This window comes from Eptesicus fuscus, chromosome 10 (genome assembly GCF_027574615.1).
Source record: "Eptesicus fuscus isolate TK198812 chromosome 10, DD_ASM_mEF_20220401, whole genome shotgun sequence".
Taxonomy (NCBI): Eukaryota; Metazoa; Chordata; class Mammalia; order Chiroptera; family Vespertilionidae; genus Eptesicus; species Eptesicus fuscus.
In genome coordinates, this window is record NC_072482.1 from 24,716,204 (window position 1) to 24,740,790 (window position 24,587).

Genomic DNA, 24,587 nt, shown 5'->3' on the forward strand with positions numbered 1-24,587 from the left:
TATCCCTAGTGATTAAAAATTTAAGTAGGCTATGAATTTCGTATTTTCTCAGTTAGTAGATAGTATTTAAATGAGCCCTCAGAACTTCTCATTTTGACATGGGCTACCTTATTAATGTGTATAATGGCCAAGTTCCCTTTCTAAATAGCATGCAACCACACACACGAGTCATAAAGCTATCTTTTGTAGCACATTATCGCATTTCAGGGCTCTCCAAAGCATTTTAATATTCTAACTTCTGCCTTTTTAATATCTCAGACTGCCAAGGGTAAGTACAAAACTCATCTCTGATAAGATCAGTCAGCAGAATGTTGAAGAAATTTAGTCAAAAGGTTTTTTATATCAGTTTTGCTTGTGCTTGCCAGGAGTAGTGTTATCAGATCACCTGGGTATGGCCTCAATTAACATTTTAAAAAGGAACAAATCTCTTGCTATGAACTCAATATATTCTTGTGCCTTCTGAGCCTTCGCCTTGCTTGGTTGTCAAGTTGCTTGGAATGGAAATGGATATATTTTGAAGCAGAAATAGAGATTAACAAGGTGTCAGAAGTAATTATGTTCTGAATGGGAAAAGTTTTTTTAATTGGCAGGTATCTTTCATTTGAAGTATAGTCAAATCAAAGTTATTTCAAAAAGGACTGAGAAACTGTGTGGGGAAGGGCAGTGTCTTTAGCCATACCTGATGCATTAGTCAGGTATAGCACCATCTAGTGGTCATTTAACTAACAGGAACCCCAAAGCTGACTACACTTAATTAGGTAAACCACATGTCCCCTGCTCAGCCCCTGTCCCTCAAAAGTATTCTTTGGAAAAATAATTTCCTTGCATTACTACTAACAGGGAGTATTCTTCAAAGTCCTATAGACTTATATGAACTCCTATTCGTTCAAGAAGCCTAGCAACCCCCACCGATGCGCCCTGTGGCTGACTGTGCCCTCCACCCAGTACTGAGCTCAAGGTTGCCATTGGTGGCTTGGATTTGAAAGGGCAGCCATTTCCCAGCTAAGACTTAGTTCTTTGAGGATTAATACTAAATTACATCCGTCCCCCTTTATCATCTATTCTCTCACATTCCTGTGACAGCTGTTAGGCCAAAGTGAGAGGCAACAAGCATTTTTTGAGATCCAAAAGAATAGCTCTTAGGAAAGCACTGATTTGGGCAGAAAGCCAAATAGTGTTCCAATTAGGAGGGAAGGCAAGGGGTGTTTATGAGAAAGGGAAGGGGGAACTATTACATTAATAGAAGGAAGGATTTCTATTGTGCAAAGAAGCTAACACAGTGATGCTAATTCTAAAAAATGTTTTCAATTTTCAGTCTGGTAGTCATAATACCTGCTTTCTTACTATCTTTGCAAACAATTGTCTGGGATACAATGCTGCTTTGGGTTATTTTGCCCAGTTTTAACATTCCAAGGTACTGAGAAATAAGACATGAAGTTCCTCTGGGATGGCAGTTCCTACTCCATTTAAGAGTGGTTCCATTTATATTATTTTTCACTGCCCTCGAGTTTCCTGAAGCTCACACTGTGCCAAGAGCTTGATGTTGCTAATCTTTCTGGCCTTTCTCTATGTGTCCCCTCTCTCTTGTAGGAGCTGAAGAAAATGTTATTTATAAGAATAAAAGAATATTAGCATACCACCAGCTCTATAACATTCCTCTAAGTAGTCAAACAGCCTTCTCCAGAAACTTCCAAAGCTGCCTGAGTATATATAACTGTACCATAATATTACATATCATCTATACTAATAAAAGGGTAATATGCTAATTAGGGCAGATGTTTTCTGGACGTCCATCCAGACGAAGCCACAGCAGCTGCGAGGCCCGGGGCTCAGGCAGCTGTAAGTCCTGGCGGCTGCGAGGCCTGGGGCTCAGGCCTCACAGCTGCTGCAGCCAGCAGTGGCAGCAGCAGCGGGTTGATAGGGGCGGCAACTTCCCCTGATCAGCCCGGTCGCCTCCCGCAGAGGGAGGCCAGACTGCGGCTGGGGAGTGGGCCTAAGCCATCAGTAGGACATCCCCTGAGGGCTCCTGGACTGTGAGAGGGGGCAGGCCAGGCTGAGGGACTCCCCACCCCACCCCCCGCAGTGCACAAATTTTTGTGCACCGGGCCTCTAGTATATTATAAGTTAAAGATGACCTAACACAGCAGTGCTGAAATGGGATTGAAGGGATTTTGTCCCCTGCCCCTCAACTTGGGGATATTTGAAAATGTCTGGAGATATTTTTGGTTGACTCACTGGGTGATACTACTGACATCTAGTGGACAGAAGCCAGGGATGCTGCTAAACATCCTACAATGGACATCAAAGAATTACCCAGCCCAAAATACCAACTGTGCCAAGGTTGAAAAATCCTAGTCTGAAATATTTTCCTTATTTTAGAGATAATGAAACTAAAGCCTAAAAAGGTTAAGTGAATTGACAAGGTCATACAATTAGTAGCTATTAGAGAGCCAACACTAGCATAAAATTTTTTGTATTTCTTTTTTTTGGGGGGTAGGGGGAGGGGTGGGGAGAGACTTTTAAAAACATACACAACACTTTACTAAAATCCAGGGGGCAAATAAATCCTAGAAACCACATACAACATAAAAATGGCCATGTTTGCAAAGCTGCAACCTTGATAAACGACTGGCCATAGACACAGCATGGAGCTTATCAGTCCCAAATGCTCTCATCTGCGCTGGAGGGACCGGTTCAGTGGAGGTTCAATTGGGCCAGACCTGGTTTCCTGACCCCTAAGAGCTGGCCGGATAACCCGGTGTGGCTCAGTCCCAGGCAAGCACAAAGTGGCCCTTCTCAAACCATGAAGGGTTCTGTGTTTTATTTAGTACTGAAGAAGGTTGCTTTGTCCTCCTGACCCTGACCTATCCTTGAAGTATCCTGGGTTCTGGAATTTGTAAGATTCTTCTCGTTCTTCTGGCTGCTGATAGCCAAAGTCAGACTGTGGTAGCAGCGCAACGGCTCCTCCTGGTGTGTGGATAGAAGCAGCAGCTCTCTCACTGGGAGAGGACTGGCTGAGCAGCCCACCACAGGCCCTCATGAGCGGCCAAAGGCCCTGTGGAGTGGACGGTGGGCCATGGGTAGAGGGCCTGGCAGGTGAAGGTGCCACCCTGCAGCAGATGCAATGTGGGTCGAGGCTTGGCCATGAGGAGCAAGTCAGAGAAGAGGAAGAACATTCGGGAGCGGCTCTCCCTGGGGAGGCACCACCCACAGTCAGTCCTGGCTTAGGAACCAGCAAGGTGAGGTAAGGCCCTTTGCCTGGCGTCCGCTGAGCAGAGCCTGGACACGCCGGAGGAGAGCTTGTCATTCCTCTGTTCTGCCCAATGGAGTGCACTCACTGGGTGGTCTCGCTTTTTGGCCCAGAGGCATGTGTGTGATGTTGGTGCTCAGGGCTGTTGGTACTTGGTTTTCTGCCAAAGCAACAGCAAGATTCTCATACTGCTGGAGCCTCCGAGAGCCAGAAGGAGCAGGTCCTGGAGCTGAAGGCTTCCAAACCCAGGGCGGCCTTCCTGAAGCCACACGGACTTCAGAAATGCTTGCTTTTCCTTAGTTGCTCCTGCAAGGTGGTCCAAGACCCCTCTGCATTGGCAGCATACTGGGTGTAGAGCGCCACGTGGGGGCAGAAACCCTCCAGCCCCTGTCCCCCGTGGCCCTCTTCCAGGCAGGGAAGCAGCTCTTGGTTGGCACATAAATGAGCTCCCGAGGCCCAAACGGGGCCTGGCGTTCCAGTGGCCACAGATGCCCTTGGCTCTCAGAATCCCTGTGAAGTAGGTGGCCACAAGCCCCAGATGTTCCTGGTACAGCTGCCAGGTCTCTAGCAGCTCCCAGGCAGTGCAGGAGCAGATGTGCTTCCAGTGGACACGCTGCTCTTGCACCAGCCACTGCGCTCTTGCAGCAGACTCTCCATACTTCGCTAAAGGTAGTTCTTTGCATTTCTTATGCATTCGTCATGCAGTTCTTTGAACTGACCAGATTCAGAGCATCCCCAGAGAAACAGAACCCAATAGGTTGTTGATAAAGATACATTTATTTTAAGGAATTGGCATGCACAGTTATGGGAACTGGGAAGTCGGGAATCTGCAGGGCAGTCTGGAAACCCAGATTAGAGTTGATGTTGTGGTATTGAGTCCAAAGGTAGTCTGGAGACAGAATTGCTCCTTCCTTAGAGGACCTTAGGGTTTTTTCTTCAAGTCTTCAACTGATTGGGTGAGACCTACCCACATTATGAAGGGTATTCTGCTTTACTGAAAATTTACTGATTTAAATGTTAATCTCATCTAAAAAAACAAACAAAACACCTTTGCAGTAAAATCTAGACTGGTATTTGACCAAACAACTGTGCCACAGCCTAACCAAGAAATTAAATTAAGTGTGTTTGGGCCAGAAAGTCTGGGATTGAAGCCTGCTTCACCTCTTAATAAATGTACAGCCTTTGGAAAGCCACTAGATGTCTCTGAACTTACCTACCTCAAGGATGGATCCAGAATTTGTGGAATCTTAGAGAATCTGGAAAATTCTCTTTAAGAAAAGAGATACAAAAATTATGAATGTACAATCAGTTATAACTGCATATATTAATTTCAAATAAATAAATCATGAAAACTACATAGTGGTTAAAAGTTAAATATCTCATCTGGCTGGTGTAGCTCAGTTGGTTGAGCATCGTCCCACGCACCAAGAGATCGGTGGTTCCATTCCCAGTCAGGGCACATGTCCAGGTTGTGGGCTCAATCCCCAGCGGAGGCAGCCAATCAGTGTTTCAAGTTTCTTTGATATCTGAGCTATAAAATTTCAGGGCATTTCTAGTTTTCTATGGAGTAAGTGCTCTTAAATATTCTTTGTATTGATCACATTCAGAGCATTCCGAGAAGACAATGCAAACAGGAATGACCAGCAATAACATAACTATACATGGAAGAGACTGCAAAGCAAAAATATATTCTCCAGTCAATCCTTAACAAAATCTCAGAAATGCCCACTGACACTCCATGGTTTCAATTACAGGACAAAATATGAATGAGGGACAGTTGGAATGAAGAGAGACCGTGGTCTTAACTAATTATGGTTGAAATATCTAATTTTGGCAAATTTATCAAAAACATATAAACATGTGAGGCTATAACTAGGGCCCCTTTTTTGGAAGATACCCGTGCAAGTAAGCATTATTAGCTTCATAGTAATTCTGCCTCTGACCTAGCTCATTTGGTTTTCTTGAGTTTTGAAAGAGATAAAGCAGATTTGGGAAACTGCCTGATATTTAAATAATCAATAAATGTTACTAAACAGTTGTTTTTTACAACTAAGTGATATTTTAGCAATTATAAAATAATAAATGTTAGTGAAGAATGACAAACAGAATCGTTGATACTTTTTTTAAAGATGTTTGATGGATATGTGGGGATGGTTCATTTTATTTTGTGTGTTTGGAATTTTACCTAATAAAAAGTTTCTTAAAAGCCATTTGAAATTAAAATATATGTTAAATATTTCAACTGTTATCTATGCTGGAATTCCTCTGATTAGATCATAAAAGCATTTCTAAGTCACCTCAATAGTAATAGTTCTAATTAAAAATTTTTACTTTAGCCCAGCCGACATGGCTCAGTGTTTGAGCATCGACCTATGAATCAGGAGGTCATGGTTCAGTTCCCCCTATCAGGGCACATGCCCGGGTTGCGGACTCAATCCCCGGTAGGGGGCAAGCAGGAGGCAGCCGATCAGTGATTCTCTCTCATCATTGATGTTTCTGTCTCTCTCTCCCTCTCCCTTCTTCTCTGAAATCATTAAAAATATATTTTTAAAAATAACTTAATGGAGATATCTGCAACACTATCAACAATAAGATTATTTATATTCAACAATAAAGATTTAAAAATATATGTTTATCAAAAATTTAAGTCAAAATTTGTAATAGACACAAAAATTTAAAAAAACTCATACCACTGTTAAAATACTGTAAGAATTCTAAAATAGATTTGCTCTGTTTTTTGAAATGTGCCCTTTATAGGTACTGTAGGTATCTGAAATAAAGCACCTCCAGTTTTAAATATAACGCTGGATTTTGTTGGACAATCTGCAACCTCCCTGGTGAGCAAAGAGTGACAGCCAATCAGGGACAGGATGTGAGACATCTGTAACATCGATGGACTCTCTGATGGAGCAACGAGCTTGCTGAAGAAGCTGCATGTAGATTCCACCCTAAATATCCACGATGCATCAAACTAGAGAATTTCTAGCAGTTAAATAAGCATGCATTATGGTTTCTTGCATTTTTCTGTCCGAAAATGCTTCTCTGTACAGCTAACTTAACAGGATAGTCAGAGCTCTTATCATAACAAAAAACGTCAACCCTTAAAATTTGTCATTGCCCTCATCAATCGCTGTACATTTATTATTACCAGTCACTCTCCATGTTAGTTTTCGGGATCTTTAGCATGAGCACATGTGTGGAAAGGTACAGGGAAATAATCCGTGTTCACAAATCGGAGAGCAGCAAAGTCAGCCTAAAATCTGATAAGCTTATTGAACCGAGTCATGGTGTTTGAGCAATAAAATTACAAGATAATTCTGTTACTTAAAATATATAGAATAGAAATTTTTAAAAACGAGAGCAGCAAGATCTTTTATTTTAATATGAAACTGTTTCGTTGTACTCCTAAAAAGGAAATAAACCCCAAAATTTGTAATTGTTAAACAATGCATCAACTTTCAGAAAAATCTTTTGTTTGTTTACATGCCTCTTAACATTTTATTACTAATGAAACTGAATAGAGTGACCAGAAAGCAATTGATAAATATAGATATGCAATTGCATAAATATAGATATGCAATAAAAAACACCAATGTCATCTAAAACAGCCTATGTAACATACAATATCCTATGTATTTGGCTATAGTAGTACATTGCTTAGTTTTAACTGGTTTGTTTTCATAACATCAGAAGGAAAAGTAAACAAAACCATATGGCGTTGATAATCACACAAAAAGAAAAATACCATTTTGTAAATGATTGAAAGATAAAACATTCTTCCTCAAGAGGCTTCTCCTGTGATGTCAGGTTGTCAGGTGACAGCTCCGCATCGCTACGCCGTGCTTCTTCAGTGCACAAGTTATGCATAAACTTGTGAAAAACGATGCATAAAATAGTTCAGTACTGAAGACCCAGGGACCATTCCATAAACGTTGCTCGATAACGATGTAGTTGTACAAGATGAATATTCCTAAGGAAATAACTTATGTTAACGTTTGCTACTTTTACTTAAAAATAAATAAATCCCATTGAAAACATAAAAAGTATTTGCTTGTTTCTTAATAATGTATAAAATCCAGGCGGGAGGGGAATCCCTTTCTAGGCTGATGGCTTCTTTACGCACACATTGAGGCACTACCATGACAGCTGGGCTGTGTGGCTCCAGCGGGTTTGTCCTCTAAAGAGCCCCGATGCCTGGCCCGTGTGGCTCAGTGGTTAAGTGTTAACCTATGAACCAGGAAGTCACGGTTTGATTCCTGGTCAGGGCACATGGCTAGGTTGTGGGCTCGATCCCCAGTGTGGGGTGTGCAGTAGGCAGCCGATCAGTGATTCTCTCTCATCACTGATGTTTCTATCTCTCTCTCTTCCTTCATCTCTGAAATTTAAATATATATATTTTTTAAAAATAAAATAAAAAATAAAGAGCCTGCTATGCAGATTAAACAGATAATATCCATAGTAAATATTCATTCTGTGTAGGATATTTACACAATGTCCTTATATTATCTATGTTATTTCCTTAAAAAAATACTTTGTAACCTAAGTTTTGCCTACTAAGTGTAAATAAAATTTCCTTTGCAAAACATAACTATATTATTCAACTGAAATGTCAATGGTCCTTCTTTAAATGAATCTGAGATATGTTGATATTTTTATGGATAATAGAAGATATGCATGGTTTTTAATTCAGCTTCATATATTGGTTTTAAATTAGTTAAAATTAAGAAAACTAATGAAACTGAATAGAGTGACCAGAAAGCAATTGATATTCATATATGTGTAAGGTACATACATATATAAGAATTTAGAATATGATTAAAGTAGAACCTTTAAAAAGTAGGGAAAGGGAGGTTTATTCAATAAATGGCACAGACAATTGGTGAATGAAAATTAAGTTATATTTCTACTTCAAACCATATTTCATAAAGAGTTCCAGATTAATAAAAAGTAAAAATGGGACTGAGATGCAAAAATACAGGCCTGGCTGGGTGGCTTAACTGGTTGGAGCATCGTCCTGTACACCAAAAGGTGGCAGGTTTAATTCCCGGTCAAGGCACATGCCGAGGTTGCAGGTTAGATCCCTGGTTGGGCACCTACAGAGGCAACCGATTGGTGTTTCTCTCTCACATCAATGTCTCTCTCTCTCTCTCTCTCTCTCTCTCTCTCTCTCTCTCTCTCTCTCTCGTCAATAAAAACATATTTTTTTAATAAAAACATATTTTTTAAAAAATAAGCAAAACACCTGAGTAGACATTTTGCTAAAGACATACAAATGGCCAACAGTTATATGAAAAGTTGCTCAACATCATTAATCATCAGGGATCTGCAAATCAAAACCACAATGAGCTATCACCTCACACCTGAAACCGACTATTATCAAAAATTCAAAAGATGACCAGTGTTGACCAGGATGTGGAGAAAAGGGAACCCTCTGCACTGCACGTGGGCATGTAAATTGGTACAGCCATTATAGAAAACAGTATGGGAAGTTCCTCAAAAAATTAAAAATAGAACTACCACATGAAACAGCAATCCCACTTCTGGGTATATATGTGAAGGAAATGAATCACTTTCTTAAAAAACATTTATATTCCTATGTTCACTGCATCATTATTCACAATAACCAAGACACGGAAACAACCTAAGTGTTTGTCGACAGATGACTGGATAAAGACAATGTGTTGGAATATTATTATACCTTAAAAAAAAGAATGAAATCCTGCCATTTACAGCAACGTGGATGAACCTGGAGGACATTATGCTAAGTGAAATAAGCCAGACACAGAAAAACAAATACTGCATGATCTCAAGTGTGGAATCTAAAAAAATTGAACTTGTAGCAACAGAGAGTAGAATGCTTCTTAACAGGGGCTGTGGGTGGGGGAAATGGAAAGATATTGGTCCAAAGGTACAAATTTTATTTTTATTTTTAATTGAATTTATTGGGGTGACACAGGTTAACAGAATTATTCAGGCTTCAGGTGTACTATTCTAACACTTCCTGATTTTGAGACTTATTGCATAGCTACAGCAATCAAGACAGTGTGGTAGTGGTGTGAAGATAGATAAATTCATCAATTGAACATAATAGGAATTTCAGAAATAGGACCACACATATATGGACAACTGGTATTTGAGAAAGATGCAAAGGTAATAAAGGGGAGAAAAGATAGTCTTTTCAACAATTGATGCTGGAACAATTCTATATCCATATGAAAAAGGATGAACTTCAATCCATACCTCATACTATATACAAAAATGAATTTAAAAATGGACCTAAAATTAAAATCTAACTCTAAAATTTCTAGTAGAAAACAAAGTCTTTGCTTAGGCAAAGACTTCTTAGATGTACCACCAAAAGCATGATCCAATAAAGTAAAAACTGATAAATTAGAGTTCATCAAATGTAAGAACTTCTCTTTGAAAAACCATTTTAAGAAAATGAAAAGACAAGCCATAGCCCAGGAGAAAATATTCACAAATGACACATCATGTTAACAACTTGTACCCAGAATAAATAAATCTCAAAATTCAATAATAAGAAAATAAATAACCCACTTAAAAGAATGGGCATAAGATATTAACAGACACAACCAATGAAGATATTATGGATGGTAAATAAACACATAAAAAGAGGTCAACATTAGTAATTAGGCTAATGCAAATTAAAATTACAATGTGGTATCACTAATACACCTATTAGGACATCTAAAATGAAAACGACTGTCCTTGCAATGATTACTGAATTGAATGGAGTGAGTGTATTCGGGCTCTAGCCACATATTTACTGCTTGTTTTCCAAGCAATAAGGAAAAGTCCCCAATTTAGTTGATATAAATGCAACTGTAGTTTTACTGTGCTTTGTGGAAATGTAAAAAAATATAACAGATTCAGATAGTACTAGCTACAAACCTAAGTAATCACATGTCATGTTTTCATTTAGACGAGCAAAAACAGGCCTCTGAAAAGGTAAATATCTGCTGGGCTCACATATTAGATATGGATGAAGTCAGCTGAAAAATTAAGAGATGTTTCTCCCAAAGAAATTCTGCACTTGTAGAGTCAAAGTGACTTTGGCGACTACTGCTTTCATACTCAATAAGAAACTTTGTTCTCTGAAAACATAAAATATCAGACTCTTTGTTGTTCAAAAAATGTATCAGTAACAGTACTATCTCTCCCTTGGCTAGTCATTTTGGCACACAGAAGCAGCCTCGAATTCCAAACCCAGTTCAGGGCTACAGATTAGTATCTGGGCACAATATTTAGAATCTATGTTCACTTTGTACTTCCCAAGTTAATAGGATCATAGGTCCATTGTGGTCCAGACCTGATTTAAACTCACACGCCTTAATTGGCTTTGAACCCACCAAACACTGTTTCACTTAAATTCTCTTACCTTTAGTCTTCATTAAAATCTTCTAATAAAACTATTCCTTTGAATGGTGACAAGCCTCACACTTCCTCTGTTGTATGACCTCACTCATTGTAGGCCTGGGTCAAAATCATTATGGTGATTGGGGGGAAGGGAAGGGGGGAGCTATAGATTTGTCAGACTACAAGTGATCTTGGGCTGATAGGGCTAGCAGAAAAACTTTTAAAAGAATGTTCTCAGTTAACATTTGTTTTCATCCATTTTCTCTCTTCACAGTCGTTTGTAAATAACGAAGAGAAAAAGGTCGGCCACTATTTTAAGAAAGTAATGTTTGAGTAAAGCAAGAAAAAGCATTTGAACACCACTGATCTATTACCTAGACCAATATTTGACTGTAAAAATAAGAGAGATTGAAAGAGAAAGGCCTCCTATTGTCTCTTTTAGTAGAATAAACACAAGCGCCAAAGGCTCAGCGTCCTTTTCCCCGTCTTCAAATACACGTGGAGCGGTCTCGGGTGCGATGAGAACTACAATTCCCAGCGTGCTGCGCGGTGCGGGAGGAGGCGGGGAAAGAGAGAGGAAGGGCGGGACTTTAGGAGGCTCTGGAGGATAGCGGGCTGGAGCTGGGTTTTGCACCTCTTTGAGAAATGGGAGACCTAGGGCCGAAGGCGGGTAGGGGACCGCGAAGGGTTCTGTGTTTTGTTGGCTGAAGCCTGGTGCTCGGCCGCCCCGGACGCCCTTGGCTCCTGCACCAGCCTCGAGTGAGCTTTGTTGCCGCTCCTCAGTGCAATGGCTTGCTCCTCAGCAGGGAGCCTGCACCCCTCATTCTTGAGCTGGTGGGGGAATCAGAGGGGCCCTTAGCAGGTTTTCGCTGTCAGACGTGTGTTGGCTTCTTTTTGTAGATAATAAAATCTGTCCCTCCAGCTGGGCCTGGGGCATCCGAGTCCACAACGGATGAAAATGAAGATGACATTCAGTTTGTGAGTGTAAGTAGCAACATTTCGGGTTTTTCAGAGTCAAAGACTGCGTGGTAAGCGGTTATGTGACTACACCTCACCTGTTCATTCATCATCCAACAAATAAGTATGCATGTCTGATGGTACTAGACAGTGTGGAGCAGAGGGTTAGGGAATTGAGCAACCACTGTGGCCATCACAAAGACTGTTGGCCAGGGGACATGTTGTCCCCTTAATCACTCTTTTCCTGCCTTCATGTCGGGCCATTTTATACTCTGGCTAGGCAAAGTTCTGGTCTCTTAAGGACTGGGTATTGAAATGGGTCTAGACTAGAGTATCTTCTAGCCCTAACCGGTTTGGCTCAGTGGATTGAGCGTGGGCACAGGGACTAAAGGGTTCCAGGTATGGTTCTGGTCAAGGGCACATACCTCATTCATTGCAGGCTCGATCCCCGGCCCTGGTCCTGGCACCTGTGGAAGGGAACCAATCCATGTCTCTCTCACATCGATGTTTCTCTCCCCCTCCCTTCCACTCTTTCTGAAAATTAATGAAAAATAACCTCAGGTAAGGATTAACAACAATAATAACAACAAAAGAGTATCTTACAGGGGCCCTCAAACTTTTTAAACAGGGGGCCAGTTCACTGTCCCTCAGACTGTTGGAGGGCCGGACTATAGTTTAAAAAAAACTATGAACAAATTCCTATGCACACTGCACATATCTTATTTTGAAGTAAAAAAAACAAAACGGCAAAAACACCCGCATGTGGCCCGTGGGCCGTAGTTTGAGGACGCCTGTTCTAAGAGATGACATACAGGTGAAGGAGAAGGAACAGCTAATGATGAGGAAGGGTGTAGAAAACAAGAAGGGTTGTAAGAACTCAAAACCTGAGCTTCATAACATGGAGGCAGATAGCTTGAAGGTGTCACTAATCTCTGAGGTCATGATGCTACAGCATAGTGAAACCAAAAATGTGGTGGTCCAAGTTTGTTGCTGAAAGGGGCAGCAAGAAAAGGAGCCATAGTGGGTTACCCTGAAGCTTCTTTGCTTCTAGTGGTAGGTATGTGTTCTGCTGGCTTCTGATTGGTCCTTTAAAGAATCCTGCTCAATATCCAATCATTTTAAAGCTCAAGGACCTGATTGAGGACTGCCACTTCAGGTCCAAGATGACATCACTGTTCCCACCTACAGCAGGTCTAGTTACACCCCCCCTCCCCTCCTTAGCAACTCCTGCCTACCTGAGTCTAGCTCTAGGTCCTTTTGTTTGTCTTGTGATACAGTCAGTAGACTGCATTCTGCCTTTGTCTGCAGCACTCCACTCCCCCCCCCTCCCCCGCCTTCCTGGTCCTGTCCCTGATTGCCTAGCCCTCCTTTTTTATCTCCTCAATAGTACAATTGATGTTCATAATGAAGATCCCTTTGGGACAGTTTTCAAGCATTCATAAATATAAATGTTGCCTTCCACACACGCCAGGACCAGGGCTGGGGATGGAGCCTGGACCCCTCCAGATATATTGAATCAGAATTTGAAGGCGATGCCTAGGAATCTGCATTTGGCACAAATACAAGGGTAAACGAGTCTTTCAGCATACTTTGTAATTGCTTTCGGAAACGTACGGGGAGGTTATGATACATTTTGGTATGATTTTCACCAAAAACTCAAATCATTACAAAGTCTATGTTTAAAGAGATCATTTAGGTAGCTAAAATCATTTCTACTCCAAACCATTCTAATTTCTGTGATGAGTTGAGGTTTGTTGTTAAAGGCGCATACTTTTTAAAAATGAATGCCTGTATAATGTGTGTGTGTGTGTGTTTTAGTCACTCTATGTTCAGAGTAATGTCGTAAATCACTTGTTCTTTAAATAAAATTTTTTCCCCCTAAACATTGTGTTGTTAATGTTTTTTGTTGTTCTCATAGGGATTATATAGAAATTCTTTTTACAAGGCCATTTCCTTGACATTCTTCCCCATTCCTACAGTACCACGAGGGTTTGTGTGCTGACTTGGCCTCCTCTGTGGCGAGGAGTAAATGGTGTAGCTTTGGAAAGTGAAGAGCCACATGTCTGTTTTTCTACTGAAAAACATTTAAAGAGAGGATTTTATAGGTCTTGATGAAAAATAATTTCTTTTATATTGACAGAAATGAATGGGACACTATGATCTTGGTGGTGTTTTATGTAACTATAGTTAGGAGTGACACATGTGTTTATGATCTGTGTGCTTTGAGAAACAGAGAAGGAATCTACAAAATTAAGGTTGGAAAAATAGTTATATGTTTGGTTCATACTCTGAGGACTAAAAAATTATATTGTAAGTTCTGACTGAGTTAATATATCAGCTTGTGTTCAGCTGAGTTCAAAAGCCTTTACTTACATTTTATTTTAAATAGGGCAGTCTTTTGTGTTCTTGCATCCAGAGATTTGTATATCCAGCTTTGTATATTTAATTTTGTTTCCAAATAGAGGGTCGAAGATTTGAGCTGGGAGCGGGGTGATAGGAAGTTGTCTTGGTTCAAATACTCTTGCCTTTGTTGCAGACTTTTCTGATTTTTCTTGAGTAGATATTTTATTTGCTGTTTGTCCTTAGTACCACTTCTATATGTTTTAAATGTTTTTTAATGCAATTTTAACCAGATTCACTTAGGAGCAGGTCCTCTTGCTATTATAACAGAAGTACTCTGTACTATTTTTTAAAATATATTTTTATTGATTTCAGAGAGGAAGGGAGAAGAGAGAGAGATAGAAACATCAATGATGAGAGAGAATCATTGATCGGCTGCCTCCTGCATGCCCCACACTGGGGATCAAGCCCGCAACCCAGGCATGTGCCCTTGACCAGAATCAAACCTGGGACCTTTCAGTCCGATTCTCTATCCACTGAGCCAAACTAGCTAGGGCCTCTGTACTATTTTTTACAACTGCATGTGTGTGTAAAATTATCCCAAAAGAAAACAAAAACAATGAGAACATACATATAGAGCATGGCTAAACTACATCTAAGACAAGTATTATAAGTCTCCTGGTAGATAAAGTAGACCCCCAAGAAAAGCTATTGGGACCCCTGATATTGTAACCAGACAACCAATGGGTCTGGACTGCCACTACTTGAGCCAATTAAGCAGTGGTTGGATCATATTAGAGCGTATAATGCCGGCCGTACGGGAGAGCAGCAGGTCATCCATGAAAACCTGCTCTGCATCCCCCATAAACCACTGCTTATATTGGATAGGACAAAGATTATATGTGGAAGAAGGCAAAAGGAATAAGAATGGGTATGCAAAATGGGTATTACAGCAATGGGGAAGTAGGCAAAGGAATAAGAATGGGTATAATGTTTACAGGGTACGCGCAGTGCGCCTGGGGAAGGACTCCATTGCTTGGGCAACTAGGTTGTTAATCTTTTCATGATAATAGGCAGGTCTGGGATGGGAATGGACCACAGTCCAAGGTTAACTCCTAGGCCCAAGCCAGGTACGAGGAGTCGGGGGAGGCGTACAACTCTCAGCCAGGTTAGAATGTGCTTCCTTTAGCCCAGCCCGCATGGCTCAGTGGTTGAGTGTAGATCTAGGAACTGGGAGGTCACGGTTTGATTCTTGGTCAGGTTGCCGGCTCGATCCCCAGTGTGGGGCAGCGATGGATGACTTTTTCTCATCATTGATGTTTCTATCTCCTCCCTCTCCATTCCTTTCTGAAATCAATAAAAATACATTTTAAAAAAGAATGTGGTTTCTTTAATCAGAACAGAACAATCATGGTTAACAAAGTATGATTAATATTTTTTATAATTATAGCTAGTCTCCAATATTCTATTTCTTCCCCTAACAAATGTGTGTCTCTCATATCAATGTTTCTCTCTCTCTTCCTTTCTCTCTCTCTTCCTTCCACTCTCTCTGAAAAGCAATGGGGAACATATCCTCAGGTGAGGATTAACAACAACAACAACAAAAAATCATTAGAATATACTTTATATAAGGAAATAAGTTTCATGAGGAGCATGATGTTTTTGCATGGTGGTGAAAGTATATTCCCACAGATTGCTTATTAGTTGTAAGGGAAAAAAACTACATAGTGATGATACTGGATGACACCTTGATCAGATGACTACAATTAATATCCTCAGTGATGGTTGCCAGAGGGGAGGGGTGTTGGGACTGGGTGAAAAAGGTGAAGGGATTGAGAACTACAGATTGCTAGTTACAAAATAGTCATGGGGATGTAAATTACAGCATAGGGGATATAGTCAATAATATTGTAATGACTATGTATGGTGCCAGGTGGGTACTGGAAATATCAGGGGGAACACTTTGTAAAGTATATGATTATCTAAACACCATACTGTACACCTGAAGCAAATACTAAATAATGTTGAATATAAACTATAATTGAAAAATAAAACCTAAAAAATGAATATCCTCAATGAAGGGCAGATAGCCTTCATGTGCTTCTAGATATGATCATCTCAAACACTCAATGTCAGTATTTTGTCTGATAATGCATAATTTGAATATAATGAGAAAAAACTCTGACAAACCAAAATTATGAATATTATATAAAACTAGAGGCCCGGTGCACGAAATTCGTGCACGGAGGGGGGTTCTCCCTCAGCCCAGCCTGTACCCTCTCCAATAAGGGACCCCTTGAGGGATGTCCGACTGCCCGGGCAGTCGGACATCCCTCTCACAATCCAGGACTGCTGGCTCCCAACTGCTTGCCTGCCTGCCTTCCTGATTGCCCCTAACCGCTTCTGCCTGCCAGCCTGATCACCCCCTAACCACTCCGCTGCCAGCCTGATTGATGCCTAACAGCTCCCCTGCCAGCCTGTTTGCCCCCAACTTCCCTCCTCTGCCGGCCTGGTCACTCCTAACTGCCCTCTCCTGGAGGGTTGATCACCTCCAACTGCCCTTTCTTGCAGGCCTGGTCCCTCTCAACTGCCCTCCCTTGCAGGGCTGATCCCTCACAACTGCCCTCTCCTGCTGGCCATCTTGTGGTGGCCATCTTGTGTCCACATGGGGGCAGGATCTTTGACCACATGGGGGCAGCTATATTGTGTGTTGCAGTGATGATCAATCTGTATATTATTCTTTTATTAGATAGGATAGAGGCCTGGTACAGGGGTGGGGGCCAGCTGGTTTGCCCTGAAGGGTGTCCCTGATCAGGGTGGGATTCCCTTTGGGGCGTGGGGCGGCCTGAGTGAGGGGCCTGTGGTGGTTTGCAGGCCGGCCACGCCCCCTGGTAACCCAAGTGGAGGCCCTGGAATCTGGAATTTATTTTCCTTCTACAATTGAAACTTTGTAGCCTGGAGCGGAGCCAAGCCAAGCCTGGGGCTCCCTCCGAGGCCGCAGCCATTGTGTTGGGGTTATAATTGAAACTATGTTGCCTTAAGCAGGTGAGCCCGGCCAGAGTGTGTGGAAAGCTTTGCTTCCCCTGTTGCTGGCGGCAACCCTGGCCTGCTCTCTCAAGCTCCATTCTGCTGCCATTTGTTTGAATTTGTTTAACTTCTATAATTGAAACTTTGTAGCTTGAGTGGAGGCTTAGGCCTGGAAATGGCAGGCGGAAAGCTTGGCCTCCTCTGTTACCGAGGAAACCTTGCTCTCTGTGGCTGTAGCCATCTTGGTTCGGGTTAATTTGCATACTCTCTCTGATTGGATGGAGGGCGTGGCTTGTGGGCATGGCTTGTTGGTGTGTCGGAGGTATGGTCAATTTGCATATTTGTCTATTATTAGATTAGATAATTGGCCTTGGTACTTCAAAAACATCAATGTCATAAAAGACAAAGGCTTAAAAACTGCTACAAATTAAAGAATAGGGAGACATAAACTCAATGCATTAATGTGATCCTGGACTGGACAATTGATAAAATGCGATAAGGACTGTAGACTAGAAAATATTATTAAATCAATGTTAAACTTCCAGATTTTGATAATAGTACTGTTATGGACTGCATGTGTGTATGTCAGCCTCCTTCCCTAATTTATATGTTGAAACCCCAACCCCCAATGGGATTGTGTTTGGAGGGGGGGCTTTGGGAGGTAATTTAGGTCATGAGGATGGAGCCCTAATGATGGGATTAATGTTTTTATAAAAAAAGACACAAGAGAGCTTGCTTCTCTGCTGTCCACCATGTGAAGATACAAGAAGACTGTTTGAAACTCAGAAAACTGCCCTCATCAAGTATCCATTCTGCTGCACCTCCATCTTGGACGTCTCAGCCTCCAGAGCTTCAGAAATAAATTGTTTAAGCCACCAAGTCTATGGTAAATTGTTATAGCAGATTAAGCAGAGTAAACAAGTATTATGGTTATGTCAAAGAAAATCCTGATTCTTGGGAAATACACACTAAATATTAAGGGATAAGGAGGCATGATACATGCACATTACTCTCCAGTGAGTCAGAAAAAAATATATGTATACATATGTCTCTGTATAGATAAGATAGATAGGGAATATGATAAAACATGTTACTGCAATTTTCTGTAAGTGAAATCATACAGAGCATATGTCTTCTGCTTAGGATTTTTCACTCTCCAGTTTGTGGGAAGAAACAAATATTAGTTATACCTGCCTTAAGTTTCTCCACACTCTTTTTTTTTTTTTAATATATTTTATTGATTTTTTTACAGAGAGGAAGGGAGAGGGATAGAGAGTTACAAACATTGATGGGAGAGAAACATCGATCAGCCGCCTCCTGCACACCCCCTACTGGGGATGTGCCCGCAACCAAGGTACATGCCCTTGACCGGAATCGAACCTGGGACCTTTCAGTCCACAGGCCGATGCTCTTTCCACTGAGCCAAACCGGTTTCGGCAACAGTCACTCTTTAGTAAACAGATATTTACAACTATTCTATGCGGGGGCCTGATGCAGCGGGGGCCAAACATGGCGGGGATCTCCCTTTTCCGCGTCCCGCGCGGAAAGAGAGATGAACGAACCAGTTCTAAGTGGAGGTGGCCAGGGATTGAGAAATATTAGAAATAAAGAGAGGAGAGATAGATTTGAAAGCTGGGGCTGGGTGGATCTTTCTGTGCCTGGCTGAGGCCACAGAACAGATCCAGACTGCAACGCTGAGGCTTTATTTATAATCAGGGACAAACAAGGCAATTAGCAATGTTCTTGTAAGTTTCACTTGTTTTGGCAGCACTTGCTGCCCCTCCCACAGCCCACTAGCTACCCAGGAAAGATCTAGGGATCAGTTACAGGATCAGGCTTAATTATGCTGGGAGGGGTCTGCCCTCCAAACGAACTTGTTTGTGATCCTGCCACAGGTCAGTCCGAGGCTTAACCCTATAACCGCTTCCTACAATTCTAACACATAGATTAGCATAAAAGAGATTAAATAAATCTGGAGAAGTATGACCTGGCAGCGGTATTGTTACAATTATACCCACCCTTAACACTATGCAACAGACGAATTCTTTAATAAATACAAACCAGTTCTAATACTTTTGGTTGTCCATGGTGTTTTGAAAAACCTTTGTAGCCCACTATAAATCAAACGATACGAATTCTTGTTCAGTAGCCTTACATGGAGGAATAGTATTACTATAATGCAAATACAGTGAATAATGACCTTCCAAATATTTCTAGAAAGGGGGTAGGAAATTTTGCAAATTACTCAAAATGTGCAATAAAAGCACCAAACACCACTGTTTTCAGTTTTCTAATAAGGGCAAATACATTATTGCTTGAAGGGAGAATATCCATATTCTAAATAAGGAAGTAAGACAGCTTGCTCTAATGAGAAAAATGGCTTATACTTACGAACCAACCACAGAAATAAGCCACCCTCTTTTGTCCTGTGCTTCAACATGTTTATTTTCCTTATGCACAACACTTGTACAGAATTCCAGACCTGAGAGGAACAAAGAAATTGCATTATAGACCTCTGTGTTAGTCTTTTATATTCTTACTAGTGTCCTGGTGCACAGATTTGTGCACATTGAAAGTAAATTAACCTTTTGTACTCGGATGTCGAGTGTGACTCGACACGGTTAGCATCGGTAGCAGCTCGTATGTCGAATTGTATTGAATGTATCAATAATTTGAAATATAAAAAAATCCAAATAAATAAGTTTGTATGAAAATAAACTCCAGTTTTTTATTTTACTGCCGCGCTTTGTAAAATCTGGGGTATTTAAAAAATTAAATCCCGAGTAGAATAAAGGAATTGAGAAAAAAGCAAGCGAGTGCAAAGGGTTAATTAGAGGGTGGCTGGCGGGGTGGGACTGGGTGAGATGGGCTGGACACACCCTGGAATCAATCTCTCATGGTCCCTCCCCGGCCGACCACACCTGATGCGGCACTGTGGTTTGAAGGGCGTCTGAGGAGTGAGTGGGGTCCCTCCGGCAGGTGGGGTCCCTCGGCCTGGCCTGCAGGGATCGGGCTGAAACTGGCTCTCCAACATCCCCCGAGGGGTTCCAGGTCGCAAGAGGGCAGTTCTCAGGTAACACACCCTGGAATCAGGCTCCCTCCTCTCTGGTTCTGGGTGCATCACCCGAGAACCGCCACTGCCAAGTCACCGAAGCTCAGCAGCTTCTGCTTTGAACGTCTGCCCCCTGGTGGTTATTGTGTGTCATAGCTACAGGTCAAACAGTCAGACAGGTGCTTAGCCTTTTATATATATAGCTAGAACCAAAGGATCTTCATTCTGATCCCATAACTCCCAGGAAATGCCGATGACAACAGAGTCCATAAAAGCCACCTTCTTCCCAAAAGAATATTCTGTTTTGGAATAAATACCTATAAATCTACTTATTACTTCATCAGAAATTGTTACAGAGATCATTTCAGTTGCCAGGTTTTAAAACCAGAGCATTTAATCTAAACCAAATATGGTTCTTAATGACAGAATTGCTTTGGAATTGTTTGTGCTCTTACTAAAGGATAAGATTTGGTGCTATGTATACATGAACTCTTTTACCCAAGTCAAATTATTCTTAAATAAGTTATAGGCTTATACTAGCCATACCCTCCCCCCTTTTTTTTGAGATTTATGAATACTGGATAATGATTCTTAATGAGGGTTTGAGCCTTATTAATGCATTTAATTTGCAAAACCAGGTCTCCAGACATTATGCTAAGTGAAATAAGCCAGTCAATGAAAGAACAATACCACATGATCTCACTCATTTAGGGATAGTAAAGAACATTATAAAGTGGTGAACAAAAAGATAGATACAGAGACAGTAAAGCATCAAACAGACTTTCAAATTACAGGGGGAAAGTTTGGGAAAGGTGGGGGAGTTTTGAAATCAAACGAAGGACTTGTATGCATGCATATAAGCATAAACAATGGACGCAAAACGCTGGGGGGGGAGGGCATGTGTGGGTGTGGGGTGGGGGGGTAATAGTAAGATATGTACACATATAATACCTCAATAAAAATATTTAAAAAAAAAACAAAAAAAAACCAGGTCTCCAGAATCTTAAATGCTGCTGTGCAGTCAATGTTCAGACAGATGGTTCTATAAATAATCACCCAACAAGAACAGCAAAAAAAATTAATAGAAAACTAATAAAAACAAAACTAAAGTTGAAGCTATTATTATTTTTTTGTTGCATAATGAGTTGAAGGAAGAATATCAACATAATGCCACTGATGTAGAGATCTGGAAATCTATTATGATGTTGCTTAGAGAAGTAAATTATGTTGATCTAAGAGAAGTAAATTAGAGTAGTTATCAAACCCACTGATGGGCTCCCTTCAAGATCTTAACTTATAAAGCAAAATGATGGATCTGCATCCCAAGTAAAACACAAAAAACATTTCCTCAGTCACACAAAGAACATTTGCCCATAGTTGTCTCCATTTTGAATCCTGAACCAATCAGCAAACAAGTCTGCTGCTTCCCATTCTAAATAGTACCCTACTTCATAGTCTGGCCTTAAAATCATCCAACCCAATCTCTTCTAAATTTCCTAGGATTGAGAGACTCCCAAGCTTTGCCTATGGTTTGTTCTCCTTTGTTACACCAATCTAAATAAACCTGGCTTTGTGGAAACGACAGGCATGTCTGATAAATCTGTTAATGGGTTTCAAAGGATTTTCTTATAAACTCATAGTCCAGCTACCCAGAGAAAATTATTAATATTTAAGTAGGTTTCTTATTTCAGGCATGGTTTGCTTGGTAGCTTGACATGGTTCTGATAATATTATAAATATGTTTCATTTTTGAGAAATCTGCTCTTAGAAAATTTTGCCAAACATTTTCAATGGTGATAAAAATACCATAGTGTTATGTTGCTAGAGTACATGCCACAGTTGAATTATTCCATTCCCCAATCAGACATTTAGATGTCTTGCAATTTAAGAATATATATATTTTTATTGATTTCAGAGATGAAGAAAGAGGGAGAGAGAGAAACATGAGTGATGAGAGAGAATCATTAATTGGCTGCCTCCCACCTCCCCACCCCACCCCCCTTACTGGGAATGGAGCCTGCAACCCTAGCTGTGTGCCTAACTGGGAATTGAACCTTTTCTTCCTGGTTCATAGGTTGAAGCTCAACCATTGAGCCACACTGGACAGGCAGATGTCTTACAACTTTTGCTATTACAAACAAACCTGTGATAAATATTTTTCATAAAACTTCTTACAGATTAAATTATGTCCTCAGGATAAATCCTTGCAATGACAACAACTGAATTAAAGGATATGAGAATTTTTGGCCTCTAGCCCTATAACACTTTCTTTCCAAGAGTATTACCAAAGAACTCTTCCTACCTGCAATCCATTAAAGTAAATGTTCCACTGACCTTTTACCAGCACATTAGGAGAAACTTAAATACAAGTTTTGCCCAGACATTTAAATGTTTTTGATATTTACATACAGCTCTTGCGGAACACCACAGGCGGGTTTCTCATTCTCAATTAGCCTCTAAATTTCTCAAACTGACTAGGTAGAAAAGCAACTGAAGTCACTAAAGCACTTGGAGGAAATGTAGAAAACAGCAAATATTATGCAATAATTATTACAAGCATAGGTAAGTTTGGTCAGATGGTAGGTTTGTATAGATACAGAAAAAAACAGGAATCTAAGATATAAAAGACTTTTCCAACTTGAATTCTTTTCAAAACCTTTGACAATTGTTGATGTGTAAAAAAAGGTTTTTGTAAGGTGATATGTGAGAAAAAATTAAAAACAATAGTTGAACATAAGTGGACTATTTTATTGACTGCTTTTTGAATGTGAACATTGTAAAAAGGTCAACTATTTTATTTCACAAAGGTAATAATTGAATATATATATAACATATATATATATATATAGTTTAATCCTCACCCAAGGATATTTTTCCATTGCTTTTAGAGTGGAAGGGAGGAGGGGAGAGAGAGAAAAACATCTATGTGAGAGAGACACATGGATTGGTTGCCTCCCACAGGCGCCTGCAACCCAGGTACATGACCTTGTCTAGGAATCCAACTGGGCGACCCTTACTTAGGTTCTTGGGCCGAAGCTCTAACCAAACCGGCCAGAGCATGAACACCTTTTAAAAGTACATTTTAAAATCGTGGCCTGGGGCTTAGTGATGAGGTTAGCTAGGCCTCAGCTTCCTGTCCTATTGGGCCCTGGGCTCTCTAGCTTTGCCCGTTTTCTTCAAGCTAAAGCTGGAGACTGGAGCGCTAGTCTTCAATTTTCTTCCCAGGTTGTATTACATGCTGGGGAGCCCTTGAGTGATGTTCAATACACCAGATTCCTCTCCCGATCTCAGGCTTCCGCTAAAGCTCCACGTTCCTGGCCTTTTGCAAAAGAGAAAAACTCAGAAATTAGTCCCCATCACCATCTTGAAGTGACCTTCACTTCCACAGCCATACAAAACCCAACTCGAACCCTCCTTCACATCTCTATTCAATGGAACCAAGCCCACCCACCGCTCCGTGGAACTGCTGTGACGTCACCGCGGAGAAACGCATGCGCTGTGCCTTGAGGCCCTTTTCCGCTCGTTTCCGGCGAAGCTCCTGGTCCTCGGGTGCGACGAGAGAACTACAGTTCCCAGCGTCCTGTGCGGTGCGGCAGAAGGAAGGTCGGGACTGTGGTAAAGAGGCTCCGGAGGATAGCGGGCCCGAGCTGGCCGCTCCTCCTTCTGAAGCGGTTTTGCACCTCTTGCTGCCCGCGGCGTCGGCGTCGTCGGCGCTCACGCAGGGGCGGGTCACGGCGGCGCCAAGCGGGGCTGGGCGGGAAGGGAGGTCGTGGCGGTGTCGGTGTCGGCGGCAGGGACAGCAGCCACAGCGGCGGCCACAGGGACAGCAGCAGCGGTGGTGCTGTCAGTGAGGCCGTCGGAGAAATGGGAGACCCCGGGCCGGAGGTGAGTGGGGGGGACCGCGAAGGGTTTTGTGTTTTGTTGGCTGAGGCCTGGTGCTCGGCCGCAGCCGCGGGGCGATGCCCTCGGCGCCTCGGCCGAGCCGGCGTTCGGGATCTTGCAGGTCTGAGCAGGAACCAGCAGCAACAATGGCCGCCCCGGCCCCTGGCCGGGCCCCGAGCTCCTTGTTGTTGCTGCTCCGCCGACAGGCCTGCTCCTCAGCAGGGAGCCTGCCTCCCTCGTTCTTGAGCCCGATGGGGCATCCGGAGGGGCCCGTAGCTGGTTTTCGCCGTCTGGTCCCTACAGCTCCACGTATGCAGAGGCATAATCCGACCCCATGGAGTTCTGTTCTTAGTCGGGTTTTGCGTGGAATTGTGTCCTTAAGTTTCTTTGGAAGCTCTTCCTTTTTCGTTCCTTTTGGGGAAATCTCTTCCTGCACGTCCATGGCTGTATAGATAAGCGTGTTTTGGCTTATTTTTGTAGATAATAGAATCTGTCCCTCCAGCTGGGCCTGGGGCATCCGAGTCCACAACGGATGAAAATGAAGATGACATTCAGTTTGTGAGTGTAAGTAGCAACATTTCGGGTTTTTCAGAGTCAAAGACTGCGTGGTAAGCGGTTATGTGACTACACCTCACCTGTTCATTCATCACCCAACAAATAAGTGTGCATGTCTGATGGTACTAGACAGTGTGGAGCAGAGGG

General features: G+C 41.8%; 1 protein-coding gene and 1 pseudogene across 3 annotated transcripts in view; one reads left to right on the forward strand and one right to left on the reverse strand.

Moving 5' to 3' along the window:
• Positions 1-2,820: 2,820 nt before the first annotated feature.
• LOC103283985 (rho guanine nucleotide exchange factor 39-like) lies at positions 2,821-3,944 on the reverse strand (annotated as a pseudogene).
• Positions 3,945-23,646: 19,702 nt separating this feature from the next.
• Positions 23,647-24,587, forward strand: part of ZNF451 (zinc finger protein 451) — a 78,812-nt gene continuing 77,871 nt past the window's right edge. For 2 of the 3 annotated variants that reach the window (XM_028147335.2, XM_028147613.2), the window contains exons 1-2: positions 23,647-23,888; positions 24,366-24,449. In XM_028147335.2, coding sequence (XP_028003136.2) covers positions 23,868-23,888; positions 24,366-24,449 — 105 coding nt within the window. In that variant the 5' untranslated portion in view covers positions 23,647-23,867. The remainder of the gene's footprint in view (positions 23,889-24,365; positions 24,450-24,587) is intronic. The other variant, XM_028147383.2, reaches the window with a different exon arrangement.